The sequence below is a fragment of the Amblyomma maculatum genome, chromosome 5 (assembly GCF_055883805.1).
Source record: "Amblyomma maculatum isolate TAMU_Amacu chromosome 5, ASM5588380v1, whole genome shotgun sequence".
Lineage (NCBI taxonomy): Eukaryota > Metazoa > Arthropoda > Arachnida > Ixodida > Ixodidae > Amblyomma > Amblyomma maculatum.
In genome coordinates, this window is record NC_139348.1 from 101,254,492 (window position 1) to 101,276,455 (window position 21,964).

Here is a 21,964-nt window from a genome sequence, read left to right on the forward strand (position 1 = left end):
TGAAGTCCCCGCCGAAAACGTGTGAACACTTCCTGCTAATCCATGAGGATACCACTGCACGAAAAACTATGTCATATCACTCTGAACTTCTAATCTGTCCACCTATTCTCAGGTCGCTTTTCAGGTACGCAAGCAAAAATGTGCTTCGCTCGCAGCCAACTTCTTTATAAATGTTATAGGGTTACTCGTCTTTTCCTTCCTTTAGCAAACTAGCACTGTGGCCTAGCTGACGATGCTTAAGTCTTATTCAAAAATGACTTGCTAGATCTCCTGTTTCGCATTTTACAAAGCACAATATAGAAATCGGAATTCGGTGCGCACAAGCTGCGCAATGTCACTCTCCAAAAGCCAGCCCAAGCAATTGTAGAACTAATCTGCAGTACTGGCTTACTTCCCCGTATATTCTCTCGCTAACCTTTGTCTAGATCGTCAACTTGCAGACTAACCTTTACACAGCTAGGTATATTGCCTTTTTATCAGACTCAGATTCATCCCATGCCAACTTCTCTCCCGGTTTCTGAACTCTTCTACTTATTCCCTCTTTGCACTGCGTCTATTGCTGCTTGTTGCTGACCCTTAACTCTGGATGAAGTCAAACCTAAGCTGCTAGTCAGTATAGCCAACACAGGGCATCATGATCCACCACAACAGTGAAATGGCGTCCATACAGGTAGCACCAAAATCGAAAACCGCTGAATGGTGAAAACTACAGCGAAGCACTCCTGTTCCGTAACAGTGCGGTTGCGCTCAGGGTTGCTGAGGGAACGGCTAGCATACGCAATTGCATACTCGCCGGTTTCCGAACGTTCTACAAGCACAGCCCCCCCAGCAGACCCACTTGCATAAGTCTGGACTTCCGTTGGAGCGGATGGGTTGAAGTGCCGTAGTATGGGAGGGGAAGTAAGAAGAAACCTCGACTGGTGGAAAGACGCGTCACAATCTGAAGTCCAGTCAAAAGGGACGTCAGGGGGTAAGCGACATCGGCAAATCACAGGATGAATTGTCCAGACGAAGAACACAGCCCCAAAAAACTGTGGAGCTCTTCTGAGTATGTGGGCGTTGGAACGCAGTAACTTCTGTAGTCTTCCGTGGATAAGGCCGAACTCTATGGCGATCGACGAGATGTCGATGTACCAGCGCTTGACGGTAGCTAAAACGGTACTTTTTCTAATGTAGGACAAGACCACCCTTCTGCACACAGTCTAAAACAATAGTTAGTCGCGTGTTACGCTCAGTAAGATCACGGCCAAACATAACATCACCTAAATAGCACATACAGATGTCCCGCTTGAGACCACTAAGTATTGTATCCATAAATCATTCCAATGTGAACGGCACATTATAGAGACAGGATGACATGACATGACATTACATAACTACATGTGTTACGCCGTCCGGCGTAACACATGTAGTTATTTCCTTGCCAGCAGAGTCCACCAGAATCTCCCAAAAAGACTCCAGTGGTTGAGAATGCGTCGTGAGGGTATACGCGTACCCCGCACCTGACGACCAATTTGCTGCGACGAGGGTTTGATGTTGGAGCGCTGAACAGGTAGAAATGGCAGGGAGCTCAGCTCGTCGACAGGTGCGCGTTCGGGACGAGAGTATTTTTTCAACGTCTTTCTACTTGTCTTCTGCTATCATCTTCATCTTCTAAAAACTGCTGCCATATTTTTATCTGTGTTCGACACATAGTCCCGACACATGTATCACTGGTGTAATTTTCGGTATCATTTTTCAATTTAGATCCCACTACACTTAACACACTTCGGCCAACCCAAAACAAGTGTTTTCATGCCGCCGGGCGAAGACTTCTGGTGGCTTCTGGCGACACCATTGGTGAGCTGACGCTTCCACCACGTCACAAGTGTAACGTTGACCCTTAAGGCGGTCCTTAAGTGGTAGGAAAAGCGAAACGTTATAGGGCACAAGATCCTGACAATAGTCAGGTTGAGGCGCAATGTCTCCTAACCTCAGGTACAAAAGTGCTTCCTGAATTTCGTGACTTGTGTGCTTAGATGCACTGTCATGGTGGGAGAATTTCCTATATACACGTATATTTAGTAGTACATTACAATCTGGGCAGCAGTCGCTTTAGGGTGCCACCGTCGCCTTCTCAGTTTGCTATCACACTGTGTCTCATAAATTCAGCACGCAAGCCACCATCCCATTTATAGAAGGGAGTCCACAACACTTTGCGAGGAGACGGGACAATTTGATTTTTTTTTGGCACAGGAGAGGATATTTGGCGGCTCTCCATCGACTGGCACTTCGTTTCCATATCCTTGCGGTGTGTCCTAGACTAGACTGCAGCAAATATTCTGGGAGTAAAACCGCCACCTTCTTGCTCATATTGCTGAGCAGCTGCTGATGGATTCTCTTCCGCGACTCTTTACCTCCAGTCGTCAGTTGTCGAGGAACCCAATAAGCACAAGCCTTTTTTAACTCAGAGATACATAATCATGTTGTTCACTGAATCAATGGAAACGGTTACTGTTGTTGGAATATCATGTTGCTTGATCATGCAATCGCACCGAATAAACTCGTCCACTCGGTGTTTGTCATTCTCATCGTAGGCCTCGACAGGCCTTCTAGCTTGTGCTAACCTTAGAGAACTGATGCGGCCGTAATGGTCTTTCGTAGGCCATGCCAACCTCCGTACAGTGCTGACGTCAACCCAGTCATTCAAGTGAAGTGAAGTCAGGCGGCAATGACGGCTGATGGGCGTACAACGTGCCACAGACAGAAATCAATTACAGCATGCTGTTTCAACCGTATGTCCCAGTTGGATGCCACGGATTGCTAGATCACTCTGGAATGAGTAAAGATAGAAATGTGGAGCAGAGCGCATCGTGTTTACGCAGGTCCCCAAATAATGATCACAACCTAAACGGACAGCCAATGTCCTGGAACCTCTCCATAGAATGCAATAAAGCCATTCTCCCAATACCCTATATATACCCGAGACCAGAAGACTTGCGTCGAAACACTTACGGCCTCTCCTTTCTTCTCGGTATACGAAAGGTATATGTAACGGGGCTGCTGAATATTACTTTTGCATCGAACCTCTGACAACAAAGTTTGACTGTGTGTGTAGACCGCTCAGTCATGAAAAAACAGACTCGTTCCTTGCGGCGACCAATCTTGCTCTCGGCCGTGGTGCCTCCGATGTTTTAAAGATCAGTAATAGCTAGCCAAAAGCTGCCTAAAATCCAACCAAAGAAAGAAGTGGGCTTCCCACTTTTTAAATTTAAGCTCAGAATATCTGTACAATGACTCAGGATATATTTAAAACAATATGAAGAATTGCATATAATGAACTGGCCGAAACGGATAAAATCGGATATATTTTTGCAGACTTATTGCACGCTGGCCCTCAAGATAAAGGTAATGGAGGTAAGCCCTTGTCCAGGACCATATTTATTTATAGTCATTCTATTTGTTGGACTGTCGAATGAAACCATTTGTAAGTACCCTTCTAAGACGCACTGCGTTATGAGCTGTGAGCGAACGGTGTGCATATAAGAGATGACCTGAGGCCCTCAGGAAGACGGAGCATGTTCTTGCTCAGGCTGATGGTTTGTCCGGCTACTGGGGAGTCCACGGTGACGACGATGGCACCGAAGTTCTGCGCTGCAGCCCTCCTCACCAGAGACTCCGTGATGGACCGGTTTGTGAAGATGTAGGTCTGTTGCCAAAGCACCAAGTCAGGCACACAGGCTCTGATGTCTTCTAGTGTTGCGGTGCTCATTGAGCTGACAATCATCACCGTGCCGGCGTCACGGGCAGCTGCAGAAGAAAAACGTCGACGAATAAAAAACACTATGGCTTCTGGAACTCTTGAGACCCACATAGTATTAATTCGTTCTCTCAAGGTACGACACAGCTGGGTTATGCAATGCAGCAAGGCTTCACTAGCGTATTTCCAATTCTACTATGTATACTATTAGAAGGTACTTACTAATGTAAAGAAAGGTTACATGAATGTGTTCAGTAGCTCGTAACACGGTACTGAAAAAGTATCTTAAATATGTGTTGTTAATGAACGTATTGCAGTGTCCTTTCGAGTGGTTTGCGCAGACCATGAAGATATTTTCTTTCATTGCTTTTAATAAATTCAATTACTAATATTCCAAGTAACCTTGACAGGAGAGTACGCTTTATTAATATCACGGACGACACAACCTATAACAGATGATTTCAGTGAATTTAAATGTTTCGCTCTTTAATACACAGCCTTCAAGTGATAAGTTCCTCAAGACGTCTAAAGCTCATATCACATTTATGGATCAATGCACGCCTAATTACCTTATTACATAGTTTGACTGGTATTCTCTTGACGGTAGGCCCATAAAGCAAGTTTACGATAGTTTTTGTGAGAAAATGTCTCTTTTCGAACTGTTTTCTCAGTCGGTAATGGTTAAAAAGTGCAGAAGAGGCTGTACTTTGATAAATTCTGATATTATACAAGCCATGTCAAACAGAGACTAGCTTTGGAAAACAGGCAAAGAGGCCCGAAAAACGAAAGCCTCCAATTAGAGTATAGGATGGCTAGAAGTAAGGTTGTAGCTCTTCTCCGCTTTGCAAAACCCCGCTTTTTCTTTCATAAATTTAATGCATTGCTTAGAAACATGGGCAAAACTTGGTCGCTTATAAACCATCTCAGAGGGAAATCAAACGTGTCAAAACCAATGTCGTAACATTTTCCCGAAAATGTTACTGATACAGCTAATTTGTTTAACAGCTTCTTCTGTAAGACTTGCAGCAGTCTTCAAGTCTTCGTCAAGAACTGACGCTGAGAGATTATCCTATAGCGTCCACCTTTTTAGCGCGGCTTTAAAAGTCTAACCTTTCCAGAATCGTTTTCAGTGTTCGTACCCGTAAATAATCAGGAATAGGTGGCTTGTCTGTGAGCACGCTGAGACGAAAGTTTGCGGTGCTTTCCGACATTGTGCTTTTCAATTTCAATGGCTTTCTAGGCACTGCCATCCTACCAAAAATTCTAAAAAAGACTTTAGTTAAACCGCTGTACAAGGTCGGAAATAAATCTGATGTTAAAAATTAATGGCCGATATCAATTCACCCTATACTGCTGCAAATCGTAGAAAAAATTTACTCGAGGTTCTTTTCTCCAGAAGTGTTCAAAGGGGATTGACAGACAATTTGAATTCGTGCCAAGTCGGGGTACAATATCGTGCTTCTAAATTTCCAGATAAATTATATTCAACTTTTGAACACAATAATGTTAGTTCTGCTTTGTTTCTTGACGTATTTAAAGATTTTGTTACAGTTTGCCATAAGATATTGCTTTGCTAGTTATACCTCGTTTCCAGGGTCCCTTTCTACGCTTTATTTCGGAATTATCTTTCCGACTGGACGCAACTGGTTGTGGTAGATACCGAACATACAAGCAGCAAATTACCTTCAATGCCGGCGTCCCTCAAAAGTCTATTTTATCCCCGTTTCATTTCAATATATTTGTCTGTATTTTCAAGAGGTAAAGTATTTAAATACATGGACGACATTTTCGTTCTTACAAATATGTTCGTGAAAAGACAGCACAGCAATCGCTGCAGAAAGCTGACCTGGTTTTCTAATAACAAGCTTGCCGTCAATCAAAACAAGACAAAAGCTGTATGTTTCAAAAATACCTTAAAGAATAGGGCTACGACAATTCCAGTGTTCCTTTATCAGGAACACTGGAATTGAACACACAAGCGCTATTGAACACACATCTTGTTGAACGCACAAGCGCTATTAAATACCCTGTGCGCAATTCGACAATGACTTGTCATGGCAAAACCATGGGGTGCATGCGCTCCAAACGTAGAGTTGTCGTCTGTTCGTTTGGCGCCGTTTCAGATAAAAATATGATAGTTCATTCATTTGCTTATATTGTGTTAAGATACGCTATAACGGTTTACGGTTTTTATTCTGAACATTGGCAAACAGATTTGATAGCCTTTTAATAAACATTTCAAAAACTGTAGCCTACAATCGCCTCACATTTTTGGACAGATAGTTTTTTTCATGAGCTTAGCATGCCTTCCTTTCAAACTTTGTTTACTTCTACGGTTGTGCGGCGACATATCTGGACCGATGATTTTGAAACACCCGCACGTCAGCCCACGCCTGAATGAACTACGTTTTGGTGTTCCGCGCTTCACGACTAGGTATGGAGCAGCAAGACGCCACGTGTATGTCCCAAATGTGCTTAAAAATTTGCCAGATAAATGTTTTTCCGTTGATTCGCGTTCTGAATTGAAGTATTTATTAGACATGTTATAAAATTTGTCAACTGAAAGTTTTTCACGTATAAATGTAGGTACAGCCTTCGTCAAAAAAAAAAAAGTGTAGAGCCCAGGGAGTCTACTTCTGTGCCGTGTAGTGGCGCTGATTTATCATTACTGGAGGCCCTTCCCATTGAAGAGGGCTGCACAAAAAATCTTCTTACTGTCAAGAGATTAGGAACACTGGAAATGCATTACAGGCTGCACGAAGTGGGTCAAAAGCAGACCCCTTGACAAAGACTGTGCATGTCAAACCTTCTTGCTACTGTAACCACTCCTTAGTCTTATTCTCATTTTATGTACAACCTGTTTTCAAATTATTGTGTTTCTTTTCTTCGTTGATATTGCAATTCATGCCGCTATATTGTATCCACATCGCCTAGCCGACGGTGGTGGGCCACGTCACACAAGCCTAGCTAGGCCCGTTTTCTGTGCTGATCCCTGGGTGTTCAATGAAGATTATTATTATTGTTGTTATTATTATTATTATTATTGTTGTTATTATTATTATTATTATTATTATTATTATTATTATTATTATTATTATTATTATTATTATTATTATTATTATTATTATTATTATTATTATTATTATTATTATTATTATTATTATTATTATTATTATTATTATTAGGCGCAAATCTAGTTAATAGATTAAGCTGCCACTCCCATCAGAGAGAAGGCAGCTTGCTAGGTTCTCGGCTTACACTGAAATGAAAGGCTTGGAATTGCAACTGGAATCATAGCGATGACAGCATAGTAGATCTCTTGTGCGTCTCACCTTTCGCAGTACCAAACTCGCCGACCGGGTTGGCTATCATGTGAGCGGCTGTTGGTGAAAAGCCGATCGGGAAGGATATTCTCTTGCCCAACACTGTTGTGGCGGTGTTTATCTTGGACACGTCCACTAGCGTTCGGGGTCGAAACCGAAACCTGCGTAAGCAGTAAGGCAACAGAGAAACTGCGATGTAACTTTGAGCGAAAAAAAATGCCATCATAGGAACGGCAAAAAAAATTACACCACTATGGTTTGCCACGTGATTGCTTGTTATTAGTCGTGCTGCATTATGGGAAAGTTTTTAAACAGAACCACCGTTACGAGATCGCCATCCTGAAAGGCCAATTCATGTTCAGAATGACTGTATGCCTTCAGAGGGCTTTTTATGATACGAGCTGACGTGTGTTATCGTACTGGATTACATGCTGTTACTAGATGCTTTTTCAAGCGCTGTGCCCAACTGTTTATTTTATAGATTGTTTTTAATGCGGAACCCTTACTTGGCTCATGGTGAAAATATCGGTTGGGCGAGATCTGACTGCAAGCTATGCCTGCAGAATTCTCCGAGATATCGTTGGGGTCCTGTCTAACATTTAAGAAAAAAAAATTCTTCAACGGAAATTGAACTCCGACCCTATGATCACCAGCCGAGCGCGTTCACAGACTGCGACACGCCGAGCATGTGAGAGACACTTCATGTCTCCTTATCTAGAGTTCCTGTCGTCTCTATGGCAAACGTAAGGGCACAACGATGGCGCCTTAACCCCAGTCCTTATGAGGAAGCGTGACGCATGTCATGTGCTTCCAGCTATGAAGACGAAGCGCCCTAACGAGTGCGCGCAATCACCGTCAAGTGGAGCTACTAACCTCAAATCCTACATAGAAGGAGCCAGTGTCCTTCACTGTTTAATCGCGGGTTTTGTAAATAAACGCTATATTAGAAGTAGCCACAAAGGTTCTCGCTTTATCGCTCTTAAGGGGTCTTAAGTGCCTCAAGATGGTTTTTCTTTTGCGTTTTATAACTAAGAAATGTCCGTCTCGTTAGACATATACATGTCAGGAAAATTTCCTTTCAAATGCTTTCGGTCCCCAGCCGACAAAAACTTGCACCTGGCATCAATGATTTCTTGAAGAATGATCGTGGGCAACCATTCCAGGCAAGAAGCTATAACATACGCAGTGCGTTTTTACATTATACTAGCATTCAATCGCTTTTATTTGCATGTTTTTAAGCACTACGGCATCAGGTATGACTCCTTCTTAAAAATAATAGCTTATTAAATTATCAAAATATGTGTCACGAGTTTTCAAAGGTAGCACCACAGAAACGTGGAATATATTGCATCCTGTAAATTCTGCTTGGCCAAATACCGTGTGTGCTTTCTTGCTGATTGCAACAAAATATTTCCTAAGGCATGGAGTTTTAAGGCTCCGCACAATAAGTGATAGGCCGAATTTCTGAGAGCAGTGCCTATTTTGTAATTGAAAGCCATAATAAATTGCAAAGACAACGACGGACGCAGAAACACATAGCATGGCTGATGCATTGCCTGAATTTGCAAGCCTGCTTATTTACACGTTTTAATATTTTTTACCAATCCAGCCAGCAGCTATCCTCCCTGCCTGTATTCACAGATGCCTCGTCGTTGCAAAAGAAGTCGCACTGAATAGGGATCCCGCGATATGTTTAGTAAAAGACGGCAAAACCCATAATTCCAGTAGACTTCACCACGCTATATACAGCAGAGCCCGGCAAACAACAACGTGCTTTGTATCTATGCAAAGATAACCCGTAATTTGCTGAGTTGTGTACTAGACGCAGTGTTTATAGCTTGAATAACTTTTCCTGCGCAATTGGCAACGATAAGTTTATGGAGGAAAGCAACTTTTTCCAACTTAGTTCATGGTGCTTATTACTGGAAGTACTGTAGGTGCTGTTGTATCAATAGCATCTAAAACGTGATTACTACTGCTGCAAAGGCAGAGAAAACTGAAACCCAGCTAAGAAAGTCTTCAATAGAGCTGTCATTGTTGAACAGGAACCCTGGAAATATTTTGCATTTACAGTTGACTGCCATATTACATTTGGTTCACGTCTATCGACTGGCTACCATAGGTGGCTTGGCAAATATTCAAAGCAGCTTATACTTGTATAAAGCCAAAAGTTGAGAAAAAATCAGTTGCCAGTTTCTGAGGCATCTTAATTTTTTGTTTCACGTCGATGAGAGTGATCGAAACTTCTGGTGTGAGGCAGAAAATTACCTCTTAACGTTTTTTTTTTCTGTGCCCCCAGCAAGTAGCTAAATCTGCGATACAAGACGAATTGCCGGCGTTTTTGAATCTGTTTGTGAGGCACGACTGGAACATTACACGGTATTTCTTATGAACACATTGATGTGAATGGTCTAAGCTTCCGACATGAAGCAAAATGTTGCTTCTGAATTTTATAATGCGCTCAGAGCGAATAACAATGATTTTGCATAAAAATCCGCTGGGAATTGTTACTGACTAATTGTGAGGCAGCTGTTACGAAATACTGTAAGCTACGTTTGTCAACATAGCGATAAAAGAGCCAAGGCTTCTAACTATAGCACTAACATTTACTTGCAAAGTTCGTCCTTCATTTCATATGCACGCCACACAGCCTTATAAAACCAATAAGGCGTATTTTTAAAAATTAGTAGCAAAAACCAAGGATCCTACCGAGATAAGATTTGCGGATATATTTATTGTTATCGTGAAGGTTAACAATATGCGAAAACTATTACTTTCGAAACGAAAACACTTTAGGCCGTTTACGCGTGGGAATGTGAATGTATCACATTTATAGGCTGCTATATTAAGCTGCAAATATATCCACATGCTTTTAAGGCGAAGTTCGGGTGTTATTACTGTAAAGAGACGAGAGGCACAGGGTGGAGTGTTATAAACTCCACTCGTGTGGCTCCTAGTGCGCCCCTCGAGCGCAAACGAGCAGTCTTATTCGTTAGCACTGAGCTCTCCTCTCTCCGCACTTCTGGCCGCATTCTTACGTGATTGTCTTCTATACGTCGCTGCTGTTTCTCTTCACCGACGATGCATTTGCGAGGCCTAGCCGCGCCCAACCAGTATGTCTGCCGATGACCGACGTGAATTCACTACGGGACCTGTAGCGATTTGCCATTTTACTGTTTCGCCTTTACCGGAGCGAACTATCTCACACCCTTAGACACAGTACTGCGTCACGTACTGCTGTAATGTGATCAGGCGTACGAGTCGATGCACATGTCCTCAGTTCGGTTCCTATCTTGAACGCACGTCCAGCCTCAATTGCAGATGCATTCTAAGTAGGAAGCGGAAAAACGTGACACCATCCCAACACTGTTCAAAGATTTCGTCACAGCCTTGATACCAAAGAGAGGAAATGTGGCTCCACATGACGATCAGTTAGCGATTTCCTTTTGATGGGTGCCGCCGAGTGGACACAAATACGACGCGGGATGAATTTCGCGTGATGACGCTAGTGAAACTTTCACTTTAGAACATGTCCATGTAAAACGTCCTAATTCGCTACTTAAGTTATGTAAATAATCTGTCTGGATTACTTCTGCGTATACTGACAGACGCATACTGTGTTTACGTTTATTGGTTGAATTGGCCACTGTAAATTAGGATTTTGATGATTATATATTCCTAAATGCAAGGAAGCAAGATCCACATTTTACTCCACAGAAAATGCATTGCAGGTGTGAACTGGTGTGAAGCCTTTGACAATACTCGTAAAGGGACGGTTTCGTAGTCATGACACGATAAATGCAAAACTGCAGTGGATCTGAAACAAAATGACGTATTTGGAACCGAGCCACCTCCTATCACATAATGTTTCTATGCGAAGATTTGAAGCCACCGCCCCAATAGGGCCTCACGGACCAAGAGGTTTGGTAGATCGCGGTCTCCAGCTTGGACCCAGCAGCGCAAAAGATGCGGATTGACTGGGCTGAAACGGTCGCTGCCAGGCACGGCCTGGCAGACACCAGTCGGGATCAGGAACCACCTCAACCCTTGTAATGTATCCTGGTTCCCACAATAAATGTTTTACCACCACCAACAACAACAACAATCAGAGCTTCTACATCGTGGTGGCTCACGGGTTACAGCGCTGGACTAGTGATCGCGAAGATGCATGATCCAACTGTGACCATGGCTGCCGTTTGTTGGAAGCGAAACGCAAGGCGCCTGTGCAATGTACGATGTTTGTTCACGTTTAAGAGCTCAGTTTGGTCGATACTTCCGCAGCCTTACGCTATGATGTCCCTTATAGCCGATGTCGCTTTGAAAAGTTAATCCCAATATTACCTTCCAGACTACGCCGTGTGGTACCTTATCATACAGTCTACCCCACAATACGATAACATACGTTATCATTCCACATCACATTACAGTATAGCAAAGCATTCTATAGCATACCATTCAGTACTATTCCGGAACTTCAGCAGACTCAAGAGGAGAGTACTTTGAAATCTGCGGCAAAATTAGTACATGTGCGAAAAATGCCGCGCCGTGCAAAAAATGCTTAGCAAAGCATTCTATAGCATACCATTCAGTACTATTCCGGAACTTCAGCAGACTCAAGAGGAGAGTACTTTGAAATCTGCGGCAAAATTAGTACATGTGCGAAAAATGCCGCGGGGCGCCTCTATGAAACAACGATGCTCACCGTGTGAATGCCTCTGCATTTTCTCTAAGTGTCTGCTCTTTCTCTGCCCCGCTGGCGACGTAGCTCCTTGTGGCATTGTCCATGTTCTCCTCGCCGAGACGCTGGATGTCTTCTATGGTAACGACGAGGTTGTCATCCTTAAGTGGCTTTGCGTGGACTTCATAGCAGGTCCCTGCACATAAATAATGCGCAAATCACGTGCTGCAGTTCTGTTGATTAAAACTGACCTGACTAATGCTACCAGCTTCCTACATAAGATGCGCGCAATTAGAAATAGAGCTTTTTTTTTTCCTTGGTAGAAAGAGGATACGAATAAGCGGAGGAAAAGAAGAGCAATCTATGTTGAAAGAGGTGGCTAGAACGCATAGATGTGTGTTAAGAAAGTAAGGAAGACGCTTCGGCGTATACACACTTGAACATTAGCTAGCTAAACTATATGAATGGACGGAATCAACCGACTTCTGTGACGAAGTGCGGGTAGCGGTTGTGTTACTGAGCAGGAAAGTGCACTGTCGTCTTGCGTCACTGATCTAAACTAGTTGGCATGGTTTGGCCGCACCAAAGACTGAATATACCTAAAAGCAGGGATGCCGACTTCTGCTTAAACACCTATGTATGCAAATCAAAAGTCTTGCATATGTGTAAACTTTAAATATTTCAGATGATTATGACGCTAGGTAACAGCCAGTAGAAACACATAAATTCTGAGTTCAAGTGTGAGTACCATGTGCCGGAAAAAGAGAGAGACGCGAATAGGTGGGGCGGGGAAGGGGCTCGTCGTTCTTTCCGTCGCAAGTCTCATGCAAGAGAGGTCAACAGCGATTTGCGCAGCGGTTTCGATGTCTGCGCTACTCCACTGCTTGTAAACACGCCTGTAACCTGCTGTGTATTATTTTTTTGAAACATTTACGGGCCTGCTTGTCAGTCAGGGCAAAAGAAATATTTTTGTTTCTACGGCAGCGCTGCAGTACTGGGATGATGAGCAAGCTGGCGCGCTTGTGTAGCCGACGACCAATCATATTTTGACAGCACAGTTGCCCTATCTTGATGTGTCAGCGCACTGCGCCTTAGTCAACACTGCCGTAAACGATTACTTGGCCTTGTTTTGACAGGCAAAAATATAGTAGTGAACAACGCGCCTCCAGTTGTAGTGGGTAGTAATACATTAGCAGGAGCAGCATTTTATTTGGCGCGTATGGTACAATATGACCCAGAGGTGAGGCTAAAGGAGGAAGGGAAAGGAAGCCTCCAGGCAAGACCTACACCCCTCCGGATTCGACATCGTGGTAATGCGTGGAGAAACAGACAAAAAATATTCACAACAAACGTGTTTGTAAAGATATGCAGCGATAATAACACAAAAGCGAAATACAAAAATACAAAATATAAACAAATGAATTAAGCAACTATTTGGCAATAAACAAACACTTTTCACAATACGCATATAAGGAGAGAAAAAGGAAATAAACTATGAAGGAAAATTAAGAAATCATGAACACTAGCAACGGAACGGAAGTAACACAATATTAGCTGAAAGGTATACAGAAGGAAAACGTGTCTTCGTTTCTGTCTTAAAGACAGACACTATAGTACTTCAATAAGAGATTTATGTACATTACACAGAGCTGCAATTTGATTATTAATACTTCGCTTTCCATAGTTGGTTCTAGAAATTTCAGAGAATTGGGCAACCGTATGAAAACCATATGTAGTATTCCTAGAGAAACAGGTATTTCGGAAAGATAAGAAATCTTCTTTAATTTTAAACAAAGCCTAAACTGCCAAACTGAAAATCTAGGACGCCGCCGGTCTGGCGTAGTGGCTACGGAGCTCGACTACTGTTCGTAAGGATGTTCGATCGAATCCCGGCCTAGGCGGCCGCTTTTCGATGGAGGCGAAAAGCAAGGTGCCCGTGTGTTATGCGATGTCAGTGCACGTTAAAGAACCCCAGGTAGTCGAAGATTCCGGAGTCCTCCACTACGGCATCTCTCATAGCCTGAGTTGCTTTAGGACGTTTAGCCCCATAAACGATAGACCAAAACTAATCAAGTAGTAGAATCGGAAAAATTACGAACATGAAAGATTTCAAAAAGATTTGCTTCGCAGGTGGGCCCGTTGGGCACAATGGTTGGGCACATCGCACGTGGGGCTGTTTTCTGAAGTAAAAACGAATTATGAGTATCGGCTTTATTGCAGGCACCCCATACTAGAATAAAAAAGACAAGATGGCAGTGAACGAGACCAAAATACATTTGTTTTTTAAACTCTTCCGGGATGGGAATTCGTACTCCCCGACTCTCATAAGGCCGCGATGTGCTTGCACTTAGCCCGCTGGAAATACTGCACCCTCAGTGACCGACAAGAAGATTGTTTCTTTTTTTTTTTTTAATTTTGCGAATTCATACCATCTAATGCAAAATCTCTAGCGCAGAGGCCAAAACGACGCCCTTGTTGAGATGAACACCAAACTCGAGGAATGAGATATATGTGACTATCCATTAACGGCCAGCGAGAGCCTGAAAATTGGGCGTGCACTTCTAGCCGACGAGCGAAATTTTCTATTTCAGCCGATCCCAGCGACGGGGCAAGCGACACATACATTTCTCTTTGGGTGAGTTTTCGCGTGCAAGAAGCTTAGTTTTTATAGACATAAGTCGACATCGCTAACGACTGTCATCTGGTGGCTCGCACTGTGGATCCTCATTCACGAAATCGGTTTATCTACTGGCTTAATTACCACTCATCTAATTTGTGCCTCTTTTACTTCACACATGCATTTTGTGAAAGACCACTGGAAAGTGCTACAAACTTACCTCGTAATCTAGGGGTAGCCAGTCTGCTAAAGGATGCAGTGTTCCCATAGGGTTCGAATACCCCTCAGCTGTTAAGGCAGAATACGGGGCTTGCTCCCGTGTCATTTTTAATTTTTAAAACATCTAGGGCAAGGAACGATTACACAGCTGATCACACTTGCATTGGAGCGATGTGTTTCAGAGCAATTTACGTGAAATATCCATGCTGCTGCTTTGTCAGGGGTGACGCGTTTGTGCCTGTGCAGTTTACGTGCCCTTGAGGCTGCGCCAGATGTCAAGTAATATCAGTAAGGTCTTGTACCCGGCTCATAATTTCACTTTACTTCCTCCGCACAGCACCGCTCGAGCGCTCTAGACAAGTGTGATCGAATATGTACAAAGACATAGAAAAAGCCAAGATGAGCGTTATCTATGCAACCACCCGCTATGGAAAAGCCCTAATCAGCAGCGCCTATAAATTCCTACATGCCATGTGGTCTCGTGAATTCGCGAAACTCGACGACAAATCAGTATCCGGCCATGTGATCTGTCAGTTACAGCCCGCCAGAAGAATGGTCATGATTGTTTGCTCAGATCGCCAACAGAAGCAACAGCACCAACGCCGGATTCTTAATTATTTGTGCATTTAGTTTGAAATACTGTCATTGTTTAATGATATTGTAACAGGAGTGCGGACAAAAGAAAAATGGGACACTGTTGAAACTGAGCAAGCAAGTAAATAAGTATACTAGAGGATACAAGACGGCAGATTCGATGGCACCAACCACTGCAGTTCGAAGGTAGGGACAGGTATAAAGCATAAACAAGCGGTGAAAAACTCCGAGATACTTTAACTTCCTTCTCGCAACCTCACCTAACCATAACCCCGACTGTCCCTGTGCAATCTCCTGTTCCACTTTTCTGCCCATGCTGCTACCGTACTTGTCTCCTTCGCTTCGAATAAACTCGCCTTATATGAGCCGCCAAAGTAACAGCCATTCCAACTTATATTCTGCCTGAACGAGTAACGATTGAGTACCAGCAAGAGAAAGTTCTTCACTCATAGCTTAGAGTTGCTGGGATATTTATAGAGCGAGTTAAATGCCATTTCGAATGTATCTACAGGGTCATTGCATACGAAACGTCCGAGCTCCAAAATCGACAACCGCCACTTATTATAAAAATAAATTAGCGTTTTGGTATTTCTGCGCAATTCCTTTGGTCTAAGTTGTGCAGAGAAAAGTGTTTTGTTGAAGTGAGCGCTATTTGATTTTACCGTCAAGGAGCAAAAGTAGGTCAAAGATAAAATTTCTGAAATCACTTGTGAAACAAGGTACGATCACAGATATTATATGATACGAACTTGTGTTTTTCTTATAAATCCAGGAATAGAACAATATAAGAATTATTAACAATTTCTTTTGTCACCAAAATTGTAATAACTGCGTTTTAGAATTTTTGCTACGCAAACCTCCATCAAGTATAAGCCGAAATAACTTTTCTCCGATTTCCCCGGTTGATGTAGGTAATGATAACAGTAGTTTGAACGCGCTGCGCAAAGTCGTTAAAAAAAAAAAACGTTTTCCAAAAATTCAAAAAGTTACTTTTGTTTTATAATCATGCCTGTATTTTGAAGCTCAGCCATCACAGCTGGTCATCTGGGCGTCTTCATTCGTATAAATAGAGTTTAAGCAGTTGCCTAACATTTGTGCTCCACTATAAGCAGAACGTTAGCATAGCCAAAGGGCCGTCGCGTTTGCTACACCATTAGGATTAACCGTAGGTGAACAACAGCAATTTTTACTTTGCAGTTAAATTCTACCTTTATATTAATGTAGTAGACTGCGCATGAGAAAGGCACTAACTGCACAAGCATTTTTCGGGGCATCTAAAGTGGAGTCGTATGACGACTGCTTTTGCTACCACTTCCCAGGAACCATTCACCTCTGTGCTGTCGAGGGTGTTTCTGGTGCTGCATTTCTCAAAAATATTTACACATCATTCCTTTACTGTGAGACTTCTGCTCCGACCACACCATGTAGGAAAATGTCGGCAGAAGTGGGTGTATTAGGCGCACTGACCATGTGGCTGGGTTGTCGCTCAACATTCATTTACTATAAACGTCGTGTATCGGATCTACAATAGCTGATCTATCTATTTTCTTCTTCACAATCTCACACCAAGTCGCTTTGCATGACGGATGTGGTGTTATAGGGTATTGACTTCAGCTGTAAATGTTTCACGGCTCCCATACATTTCTGCCGTTGTCGGTTATGTATGACGGCTTCGAATTTTTGTCCCAGATTATTGAAAAAGGATGGAGCTTAGGTTCGTCTTTTTCGGTACGGTAATGTGTCGTAATGATGCGCTCATAAAAAGTATTTCCTTATGTAGGAAACCTTTTTGTGCCAATTTTATTTCTGGTCACGTCGTCTGTAAAGGTTTGAAGCCATTAATACGCACAACATAAGTTTTAGTACACGCGTCGGTGATATACAAGATACGATCTGGCAGCCCTACACCTTGCGACGTAAGCGAAAAAAAAAATGTGTCCTGTTTAGGTACACAATGCAAGCAGGTTTTTGGCATGCTCTATGTATGACATCAGGAATGGACCTTTCGAACAACAATACGCTCGATAGAAAAGTGATGGAGACTTCATTTCAGCAAAGGCACCTTTAAGATGCTTCGGCTCCCAAGCCTAAAAATGCACCATTTAGCACCAAAACGACTATGAATTCAGATCATATCTGGATGATACAGTCTCAGCTGATGCATTCTGCACGGAAACCATTTTCGTAACTTTCCTGTTCTAATTTTGACGCAAAATAGGTAATTTACTATTCATCTGTTCATATATATGCTTATAATGATAACTTTGTGCAAAGCCTTTTTGAAGAAGTAGAAAAAGTAGAAAATATATGATTAAATAAGATTGTAAGAACACGTATTATTTCTACAACACGGTACAATAAACCATTATCATCCCAGCCCCTCCCCCCCCCCCTGAAAAAAAGACGCCCTTTACTTAGCAATACTGTGTCAGCAGGTAAAAATCAGTGCTGACATGGTAAACCAAGCTAAACCTTTCAAACACACACACACACACACACACACACACACACAAACCCACGCACACACACACAGGCAAACAAACAATCAAAACACTAGCGATCGCCCGAGAGAACATGTGAAAGTTGAGAAATTTAAGACCCGATGCAATTGAAATTTCTGCTAAAGTGCGAGCATTGGACCTGGTCAGTTAACTATGGCGGTGAATCAAACTAAATGTTTAACGAGAAAGACACGATACAGAGAGCCACATATGTCTTCATGACATGAAGGCGAAGAAGAAAACTCTACTTAAAATTCGTGAGTGTCCTTCTTTTCAGGGGGGTTATTTCAAGAAAATATCTAGAGCGAAAGGCATGAATGCATGGTGCGCTTTCCGTATGCGCTCAGTTTTCCTCCTCTGGTCAAAGGGAATATAAAACGTGTAGTCGAGTTGCTGGGAAGAGGGTAAAATTCAAAGTGGGTATTTTTTTTATTACGCTTCTAGCCATGACTGTATAAAGTCTCGGAGCATTTTTTTAATAAGCTGTGCATATTCACATGCAACAGTCATTAGTTATGTAAGCCGGGTTTCAGGAAACGGAGCCAATAACGAAATGCTCATCTATGGGCTGAAAAGTCACTTTCTGCATCTCCGCTCCACTGACAGTGGTAATAAAAAGCAAATTTTATTTAAAAGCAAGCAGAAAGAAACTGAAAGTTTTGATACTCACATTGAACCAAGCAGGTGAAAAACAGGGCTGCGATGACGCTTCGCTCCGAGTCTTGCCATAACATGTTGGTGTGACCTCACGGGGCGCTCAAAACTGGGCTCCGCAGACGGCACGAGGTTTCTGAAAACGCAATTAGAGAAAGAGAGAGACGATGAAAGAGCAGCGTCGTTAGAGGAATGGTGGCGCCCCCCCCCCCCCCCCCCCCACAGAGTTAAATTTTGTAGCGAATGCTACATTAGGCTAGTAGAAACGCATTTCGCGGTGCCCAGCCGGCGCCACTACTGCGCATGCGCCGTTGTCATGACAACCGGTTGCGCCGAGTTCTACCGGTCTTCTCGCGGCACCAGCGTGTGACGCATGCTCCACCCTTCATCGTGTCCATCACGTGTGACACCCGCGTGTGACGCACGCTCCGCTATCCTCCATCGTGACCATCACGCATGATAATCGTAATCGATTGTCGTGATAGAGAACGTCTCACTAAACGGCGGGGCCAAGTCTTGGATTAGCAAAGACGGACAAATGCTGTCAACTACAAGGAGAAGACCGTCCAACGTTACAGCAAGAAGTCGAAGCTGAGCGAATGTGTGAAGGTGAAGTTCGGCTTAAACTTGGCATCGGATCCTCACGTTCAGACTGCCCGATGGGGAACCGTCATCTTAAGTACCAAAGAGAGTCCATCATGTCTAGATGCTTGAATTCAAAATGGACATGATGGCAAACTCTTTGTTGCCATAAAACGTAAAACTGTATACACATGTGCTTTACGCAACTCAAAAATAGCCATGCTGCCTCAATAGCTTACCCTGTATAGCCTAACATATCGGATCAGCAAGCTTGACAACTTAAAACCTTAGCTTTCTCTCCATATACCTTGACCTAGCTTAGCTGAGCGACTGCAAATATTTTGTTGGATGTATTGCTCATCGTATCACCTATTGCTTGCTGTTCTAGCGTTAAAGGATTTAGGTTGGACTAACCGGTACGTCTTCATGATGTCGTGGACTATCGGTCATCGGCCAGGGCGACACCACGCCGCAAGTGGTCGCGTCGAGAGAAGTGCGTACGGGTTAGCCCAATGACACGTGGAAACAGCAGGGAGCGACTCTTCACAAACGTGTGTATCGTTCTCCTGTCGCCGGCCGACCGCGCTGGCATAAATGGTTGTGAACTATGTGCTAACGCGTGACCAGTAACTACCACATGTTGGCAGTACTAGTGAGGTACTAGTGTTGTGCCAAGGGAGGACAAATGACCCGACGCTACGAAAAGCGGTCGTAACACGGTAGCACGTTAACCCTAACTAAGCCATGCCCGACGACGACGCGCCACAAGCCCGCGCAAATGACAAAGAAACGGCCATCCCAATTTTCAAACCTCTCGCTGTCGAGCTGCCCACAAAGTTGGACTCCAGCAGGCTCGAAGACTAGTTAAGATGGATGAGACGCTGGGAGTGGTATCGCGCCATCTCTGGCCTAGTCCAGCAAGACGAAGCAACACAGATTCACATGCTACTCTTACGTGATGGGCGAGGGAGGGGAGGACGTGCTCATCTCACTAAAGCTCACACACGACCAGATGGCATCGTATTGCCAAGTGGTCAGCGCTTTCAAAAGCACTTCATCCCCAAAATCAATGTGATCTACCAGCGAGCGATGTTTAGCTCACGCAAGCAAGAGCCACACGGAACTATAGACGCTTTCGTGACCGATTTTCAAAAAATAGGACTATGGCGGGCTGAAGGATGCACTAACTCTCGACAGAATGGTAGCGGGCCTACAAGATGTCGCGCTAAGTTGAAAGCTTCAACTGGACGCCGAGCTCACACTAGCCAAGGCAGTCGCAGCAGCACGCATCTCCGAACTATTGAAGGAGCAGCAAATAGAAATTCGTATCAAAGAGCACCTGACCATTGCTGTCGACCAAATCAGAAAGCCAGGTAACAGAAAGAGCAGCCATAAAGAAATGACACAGTGTCGAGCGCTTCGGAGTCATCACACCGCGAAAAGCGAAGACGCAGGACGCTGCCAGTGGTGTGAAGTAGCCTTGAATCGCACCAAAGCTCAGTGCCCAGCCACGGGCAAGGTATGCAACAGCTGCAGGAAGAAAGGCCGCTGCGCAGTAGTCTGCCTGTCGGACGCACGCAATAGTGACATGCTGAACCGTTCCTCTGAGCACATTCAGTGCATGAAAGAAGTGCATCTCCCTGACGTACGAAGCACGATCACTAAAGAGTCATGGAGAGTGAAAGCAAAGCTGGACGGCAAACCTCCAGTGTTCTAAGTCGATACAGGCGCTAACGTCAAAGCAGTGTAGCGTAAGAACTACAACATGGACGCCATGGAACCCCTGGAGATGACAAATCAAATACTGACTGGCCCAAGTTGAGTGCCAATTTTCATAGCAGGCTTCTTCACAGCAACAGTAGAATGGCGACACACAATACTTCAAGAGAAGGTCTTCATCGAAAGGCTGAGAGAAGCCCTTTTAAGTCGTCCATCCGTAGTGTCACCAGGCATCAAGCAGCTGCCACTGGAGCTTTCCGAAACATACGAGAGCAACATCTCTGACATCCTAGCTCAGTACCCCAAGCCAGTGTCGGTACTTGGACCGATGGAGACCTTGCACCGTATCAAAGGAACCAGTGATGCTAAACCCTACACAGTCATTTACCAAAGACGAGTGCGCCTGCCTCTTCTTCCGCTCTTGAGACAGAATTAAAAAGGATGGAGGACCTCGGCGTAATACAAGGAGTGGAACAAGCAATTGAGTGGTGCTACCCAGTGGTGGTAGCTAGGAAGAACGACGAACTGAGAATATTTGTACTATGGCCATGTAAATCAACAGATTGTTTGTGAACGCATGCTAATACTACTGTCGATGGATGCTTTGCTAAACCAGCCAACGCAAACATGTTCAGCCGCTTAGATGAAAGAGAAGGCTACTGGCATATTCCTTTCTCCAAAGAGTCACGTCAGCGTACAACATTCACCACTCTGTTTGGACAGTTCAAGTTCCTCAGACTGCCCTTCGATATTTATACAGCACCGGTGTTCTACCAACGTGAGATGCTTCGAGCCCTGGAAGGACTACACGGACTGGCATGCCTGCAAGTTGACATCATTGTGTCCGGGATAACAGTTTAAATACTGAGCCGGCTTGTAAGGGCAGCTGTGCCGCTCAACGTCAGTAAATGTGCATTTAGGCAGAAAGATGTGAAGTTTCTGGGACACATCGTTTCCACAGAAGGTGTCAGGGCCGACCGAAAGTGGAGGCTATTATGCAGCTAGATGCACAAGGGACACGTCTGAAGTCAAGTCATTCCTTGGATGAGCAAATCATCTGGCGAAGTTTCGCCCAGGTCGGGCAGACAAAGCCAAGCCATTGAGGGGTCTCATGCGTGCAGGTGAAGAGTGGTACTGGGGCCCAGCACAACAGAAAAGCTTTGAAGGTATGAAGCAGGCGCGAATTGCAGCACCAGTTGTTGTGCACTACGAAACAATGAGGCCACATGCGCTCTCAGTAGATGCATCTTCCTACGGCGTGGGTGCAGTTCTGCTACAGCAGTCACAAGAAAGGCTGCTGCCAATCCCATATGCATCACGTTCGTTGCCTGAAATTGA

General features: G+C 44.0%; 1 protein-coding gene across 1 annotated transcript in view; it reads right to left on the reverse strand.

Moving 5' to 3' along the window:
• The window catches only part of LOC146189032 (uncharacterized), a 39,120-nt gene extending 20,683 nt beyond the window's left edge, over positions 1-18,437 (reverse strand). Inside the window, exons 1-4 of the mRNA XM_084603198.1 lie at positions 18,342-18,437; positions 11,765-11,936; positions 7,072-7,223; positions 3,534-3,789 (exon numbers count right to left, since the gene is read on the reverse strand). Coding sequence (XP_084459324.1) covers positions 3,534-3,789; positions 7,072-7,223; positions 11,765-11,936; positions 18,342-18,405 — 644 coding nt within the window. The 5' untranslated portion in view covers positions 18,406-18,437. The remainder of the gene's footprint in view (positions 1-3,533; positions 3,790-7,071; positions 7,224-11,764; positions 11,937-18,341) is intronic.
• Between the last annotated feature and the right edge of the window lie 3,527 nt (positions 18,438-21,964).